Below are 6,471 nucleotides of genomic sequence, written 5' to 3' on the forward strand. Positions count from 1 at the left end.
GGTATCATTTCGAGATGGCCACGCTGTTGGTTTCGGTTTCGCTGCATAATCAAGGTCGGTTCGATTCGGCCAGGAAGTTCTGAACTTTTGTCGGTTAGAAGTCAAGAAGGTAGCGGCAAATGCCCCTCAAAGGGAATCTTTGCATTTCGACGATAGGTTCGCGGCATCAGGATCATTTTGCGTCGGGGGAGTCACTGGCGGCAGCGCGCGGTTGGTATACCGGTCACCTCGAAGACGAAGGCCTGCCGATAGCGTCTTGGCCAAGACAATTATCGACCGTAACTTTCGCGTCAAGTTGAAGCGAGCATCGGCAAAAAAAAATGCCGATTCTCGGTGTTTTTCCCAGGCCCGTTAGTGGGCGTCCACAGATACCAGCGGACGAAGCATGCAGTATTATGCTCAGCTACGGCGACATGCGAGTGCAAACGCACTAAATCCCAGACCTCTGCAAAATGTATCGGAGTCTTCAATATGCATCCAAGAGCAACTGAAGGCGGAGACCATCAAAAAGGCAATACCTTTCCCGTGTCTGTAAGTAAGAATATCAACACTGTGGATCCCCGCATAGCATCAAAATGAAACAATTTACGTGAGCCACCATTTTAACACTCACCACAGGGAGTCAAATCTACTCGAGCAGGTGCCTAAAACGCTTTTAGAATATCATACTGAAGCAAATTCCTACCCTCGGTTATGATCTCAATTCCGCGTCCACCGCGGGTACGTTATTATCATAAATGAAAGGAAATGCAACCTCCGTATCACCGTTATCGTTAAGCATCGCAGACATTTGAGCAATCGCTGCGAAAAATGACACAGCGAGCAGAGACGGACGAGGAGTTCTGCTATCGCCGTCTGCTCTTCTCGTCTGCTTCTGCACGGACTCTGAACCGAGTCCGGAGCCGGTGCAAGATTTTGAGGAACTGCGTCTGAACTCGTTCAGAACTGGGATGAATCCAACGCGCCAGTGCAGCGGTCGTGCAACTTCTGGTTGAATCGAATGCACCAGTTCCTGCACTGCCAAACTAGTTCAGCCAGTTCAGGCGAATCGAACAGACCTAAATTGACTCATCCGATTTGGGCGAGGAGTGGGTGGACGTGGTTTAATATCGTTGGCACAGCATCACACCCAGCTTACAAGCCTTCTGTCCGCTGAGAGCTCAGCTCGTAGCTTTCTTCTGTGAGATGATTGCTGCATAAGCAGGATCTCGGATCTAGACGGGAACCCAGTCCCTATGCACGACGGCGATCGACTTTGCTCGTCACTGCACGTCTCGTGGAAAAGTGTGGAACGTCATGTCTTGGCTAGCATGTGCCGCCCGGTGGTTGTTGCACCCAACCGCGCAACAAAAATCTCACCCAACCACGAAACCAGTCGCGCACAATAACAAAAACGAAGCACGCTGATGCGTTCACTCGCAGGCAAACAACGAGACAAAAATGCTCGCTTTCTGTTTTGTGACGTCAGAGCTTCAATGTTGCGAACGAAACCAGCGTTTACGCTGGAATGCGATTGGAGCAGTATAAATTCAATTACTCACGCAGAGGGGCATATAAAATTCGCATATTGCACGTACGATGCTTCTCGAGGCAATAACAATGATATTCAATTGTTTTGTCGAATACAAAATTTGACCCGACAATCCCTTTAAGAGCCGAAGAAAGACACCCGACAGCAATCCGTCCTTTCACAACTTTGGAATGTGAAGACCGTTAGTCCAGAATTGAGCAACTGGAACGACAGTGTAGTTGCTCTCTTACCTTATTAAAAATGGAAACAGGTTGACGGGTGGTGTCATTTTAATACTTGTCATCACATCAGGTCACGGTTCAAAGTAGTCAAATCAAATCTAAAGATGTCACTGGAAAAACTGTAAGTTTATAAAATGCATGGAGCACGAGGTCTATTCTGTTTAAAATGTTATAAGCCCGCCCCCCCCCCCCCCCCCCGGCCCCTCCCTCTTCCGTCTTACGTCGGCCCTCGACCTATCCGGTGTGGGCCATCTGGGCCCCACCCTCTAAAGAGTTTGGTACCACTGGTATAGTGGCTCAAGGAAAATTGCTTTCATTAAAATTATCTTTAGTTTCCTCTCATTCTTGAGGCTTTCCATATGTTATCCTTCAAAATCTTCTACCACTGTTTAGAAAAGAATATAAAAAAGAATAATGGCCTCCCTGCAGCCGGGATAAAATTTCCGCAGCCTGTGACGCAAATATTTTATTAATATCTCTCATAGACAGTGCGAAATTCAATTGTTCTGATTAGCTCGCTGTCACGGACTTGCGAACAATGCGTGTGACAGGCCTTGTCATTTTCTACAAAAAGAAATCGATAAAAAATGCTTTCTTTACTCCGGTGAAGCACTATATAAACCCACTCCGAAATCTGTAACTACATCATCGACATCTACCGTATAAGATGAAGGCGACCTTTGCAGCCGTTTGCTTCCTAGCTACAGTGGTGTGCACCATTGCGGTGCTGCCTGGTAAGTCTGTTACTGAAGTCGTTGCATTTTTACGTCTCTACAGCTCTAAGAGATTTTGCTCAGGCTCGCAATCTGCATCACAATTGTCGAGCTCTTACACCGAGCTCTATTGCTTTGTACCGAATCAACGTAAACCAACGATAAAATTTCGTATACCTGAGCCGCCAGATTTAGTTGCTTGGTCTTTCTGTGAGAAGCGGATTTTTACATGCAACGTGGCTTGGTCTATAATTAGGTTTATAATGCATACTCGAGGATGCTAACTGCCATCGGTCCCAGTAACTGCTTCACTAGTTTGAAACATATGAAACACTGTTTATTTTATCATGAGGAAGAATGTAACCAATGCAAAAAACTGCTTTTATGCAGACTGACAACCCCTCGGTACCCCCAGAAGGCGAGACCAAAAAGGAATCACAAAAAGTTAATAATATTATATGTTAATAGCTGTGATTTTTGTTGATTTTATTTTGGGGGGGGGGGGGGCGGGGGGGGGGGGGGGCGGGGGCGGAAGGTAGTGGGGGCGTTTTATTTTTTTTTTTTCAATGCCACCTCATTTTCCAAATGGTGTTCTCGTGAGCGCATTTAATGAAGAGATTTTACAGAATATAAAACTTGCAGTATTTTTTTTTATAAATGGTTCTATTAAAGGAAATTCAATCAGCGCTTTGTGATAACATGGTAAAACACTCGTAAATGGTATTAGAAGTATTAGAATTTACGTAAAGGCAACGATCCGAAAACAACAGAAACTGTTTGCCGGTCGAAAGTAGAGTGTTTTTCCCTATTCGCAGACAAATTCATTTCCCCGTGCTCGACATAACCTATCAGGGCGGAGTTGATCTCAGGTCGAAACCATTTTTCGTTGGTGCGCCTTTCTTAAATTGTTATATATAATGATTTTATTCATATTCAATATATCACCGAATTTCCGTGCAGAGAAAATCTGCAGAGCACCACATCCTGAGCCAGTCTGCGCCCCTGATGCCCCGATTAAATCAATATTCTACTTTAACGACCGCACCCACCAATGTGAGAAATACACTGGATGTGGAGGGGGTCTCAATGACTTTGAGTCCCTACGTTCCTGCAAGGATGCCTGTCCTTACGGTAAGTTTTGCGCATATTCTTTTATTTTCTTCCATTTAACACGGGCCGCAGTCCACGCTGTTGTTTTCCTACGGAGGTTTGTGACGTGTCACGTATTAAACAAGTATTACGCTTACCTGTATCTTACAACTGCCACTACACAGTCTGTTTTAAAGAGGCACTATTGTATCAGATAACTAAGCGCAGTCTTGAAAATTAGAATTGCTGTATTAGGCTGTACATTTCTTGCTATATCAGTATAGCACTACATCATGAGCCTCCTTGGACACCCTGCAAAATGGCTGCGCGTCTACTTCCCCTTAAAGCATTCAAAGAGCCAATCATTGCGATGTAGGAAATCAGGTCAGCGAATGATGAGGCGGAACATCTGTTCAGACCTAAAAATGAAGTCTCTGCTGTGGCATTACGCAACGCATTGCGTCCTGCTTGCATTGCGTAATGCCACAGCTGAGACTTAATTTTTAGGTATAGACAGAGGTTCCGCCTCATCATTCGCTGAGCTGATTTTGTAGATCGCAGAGATTGGCTCTTCGAGTGTTGTGCGGGTAAGTGGACGTTAAGGCATTTCTTAGAGTGCATAGGGGTGTAACAATCTTATATTATGAGAGGAGAATGCGAAAATCACAATCGTTAGAATGTTAAATATTTGAGCATATCATTAAAAATATTATTTTGTTTGGCATATGAAATAACGATTTTACCCTTGCTCACCGTGAATATTGTTTGCCTAACGTCAAAGCTCTTCTTGCTACTACTCGTTAAGTGCACGTAATGATAAATATGGCCAAATCGGACTTTGGTACCAAGATGTGCTTTCGGCAGGCTATAGGAAGGTTCTAATGACTAGCAACTCCTACTCGCATCTTAAAAAGACAGATGGTAATATTATTTCAAGGGTTGCTTTCATCGGCCCCCAAAACAATTATGTTTAATTTACGTTCCTTTAGTACAAATCAAGGAATAAAAAGAAAAAGAAAAACAGACGTGGTTTGACGCTGAATGACATTTGTATTCTCGCGCAGGTAAAAACAAGCCAAAGTCACCGAAGAACTCAAAGTCTGCTCGCCAATGATTCGGTAACTCTCACCAACCAATGTTGCGAGATAAACAAAACCCTATCCGTCATTCGAGCAGCCTCCTATTCGTTTATTGTGCATTGCATCATGATATCTAACGCTCTTGTAGTGAATGTGTGCTGCGTGATTTTCACCAGCATTTTCTCCTCTGTAAGCCGCCTGTTTGTATCCTAAAAAAATACTTGTGTGAGGAATTGCTCGACTAAATTATTTTCTTTTCAATTACATATATGTTCTTGGTTGTATTAGACCAAATGACTGTATTATATATATATAACACAGGTATATATTTACGTGTGTGTTTTATTGTGTCCCAAACAGCTGCTAAGGCTTTAGGAGGGTTACACTTGCAGGAAGTTGCAGTCTATCGGATCAAAAATAATTTACTCTGCGATGTGCGACTCAGTATTACACTTTTCTTTAAACATGCAAGGGTAGTGAAAAAAGTGCAGGTCAGGTTTAAAACACTTTTCATAGCTGGTCTAGATTCGAGGGTAAAGGGTAAAAGAAACCGTAGACCGATTTTGTCGCTGGAAAACATGAAGTGAGATTTTACTCCTAAAGACGGGAGAAACAGTAGCAGCGTTGAGCAGTTTATATTTAGAAAGAACATGTCGCAAAGAGACGAAATAACAAGTGTCCCCCATTGACGTACGTATTCATAAAAAACTCTAGGTCCAATGTTGCTGTCATAGCTAATTCTTACAATTCGTCGCTGTACGCACTCTAGCCTTACCATCTGAATGAGTCCCAGGGTATTCCACACAGTACAGGAGAACTTCAACCTTGATAAAACTAACGACCGAAGTAGGTGCAGTATGCAGATGAAACTGCGGAAACTACGGGTAATACGTGCAATTACTCCTAGGTTGTGTAAGTAATAATTTATAATTTTTGAAACATGGCAATAAAAATTGTGCTGTGAGTCAATCAAAACACAAATGTCGCCTACCACAGAACATCTTCGATCTTTGAGCCGTGTAATTTTAAGGAATGAACAATAGCATATTCCTTAAGGGAGAAAGATACAGCCTTAGCTTTGGAAGGGGTTTAAAAGGAGCAAGCTTGTACAACACCACAGCCGAATCGCATCGACATCGTTGTGGAACAGGTCACAGTCAGCAGGCTTCCGGATACTACGATAAAGATTGACGTCATCAGGGAACTGTAGAGTTACTGAATTACTGACACAAGCTACAGGACTGTTTATAAAAATGTTAAAAAGCAAATACCCAAGGATCTGCCCTCGTGGTACTCCGTAAAATATAAAATAACGATATGATTTGCATCCTAAGTTCAAAACGTCTAAACCGCAGTGATTTTATATAATATTTCTTAAAAAAACCGAACCCCTACGTTATATTTAATATGAAGCAAAATGTTCCCTAGGGGCTTCAAACTTTTACGCTAGTAAAGCTTGTATATTTAATTCATCACCCGTGAAGCACGACAAAATTTGGCTGCAGAAACCACAATTGTTGGTTGTTCATGAATTGCGAAAGCTGTCGTTATGAGACTCGAGACGCAGCTCACTGTGAATACGACGACGTGAATTTTGAGTAAACACTTTAATATATTAATGGGCCAAGGCGCAATCATTAACGTCAATACGACTGCAGCGCTCCACTTGGACATTCAGTGATTGTTTCGTATCTGTCTAATCGTTTATTTTTCTGTGTCTGTGTAATCGTTTAATGTTCAAGTTGTTTCCCCCCCATTGTTGCAGCTTCGTGTGTGCTTCTTATGCTGTTTATGCGTAATCGTTTAATGCTCAAGCTGTTCGACCGTCATCCTTGTTC

At 43.0% G+C, this 6,471-nt stretch overlaps 1 protein-coding gene across 1 annotated transcript; it reads left to right on the forward strand.

Annotated features, from left to right (window-relative positions):
• Positions 1 to 2,419: 2,419 nt before the first annotated feature.
• LOC115329463 (tissue factor pathway inhibitor-like) lies at positions 2,420 to 4,668 on the forward strand. The gene is made up of 3 exons (XM_029991059.2): positions 2,420 to 2,486; positions 3,426 to 3,596; positions 4,619 to 4,668. The coding sequence occupies exons 1-3, from the start codon at positions 2,420 to 2,422 to the stop codon at positions 4,666 to 4,668; spliced, it is 288 nt and encodes a 95-aa protein (XP_029846919.2).
• The last annotated feature ends 1,803 nt before the right edge of the window (positions 4,669 to 6,471 follow it).

This window comes from Ixodes scapularis, unplaced genomic scaffold (genome assembly GCF_016920785.2).
Source record: "Ixodes scapularis isolate PalLabHiFi unplaced genomic scaffold, ASM1692078v2 PGA_scaffold10__122_contigs__length_95168666, whole genome shotgun sequence".
Lineage (NCBI taxonomy): Eukaryota > Metazoa > Arthropoda > Arachnida > Ixodida > Ixodidae > Ixodes > Ixodes scapularis.

What these genes read in the sequence shown, in the direction of transcription:
- LOC115329463 (XM_029991059.2), top strand. Translation starts at nt 2,420, where the DNA reads ATGAAGGCGACCTTTGCAGCCGTTTGCTTCCTAGCTACAGTGGTGTGC. An exon ending in CACCATTGCGGTGCTGCCTG is followed by an intron (nt 2,487 to 3,425) that starts GTAAGTCTGTTA and finishes ATTTCCGTGCAG; the next exon opens with AGAAAATCTGCAGAGCACCA. An exon ending in CAAGGATGCCTGTCCTTACG is followed by an intron (nt 3,597 to 4,618) that starts GTAAGTTTTGCG and finishes ATTCTCGCGCAG; the next exon opens with GTAAAAACAAGCCAAAGTCA.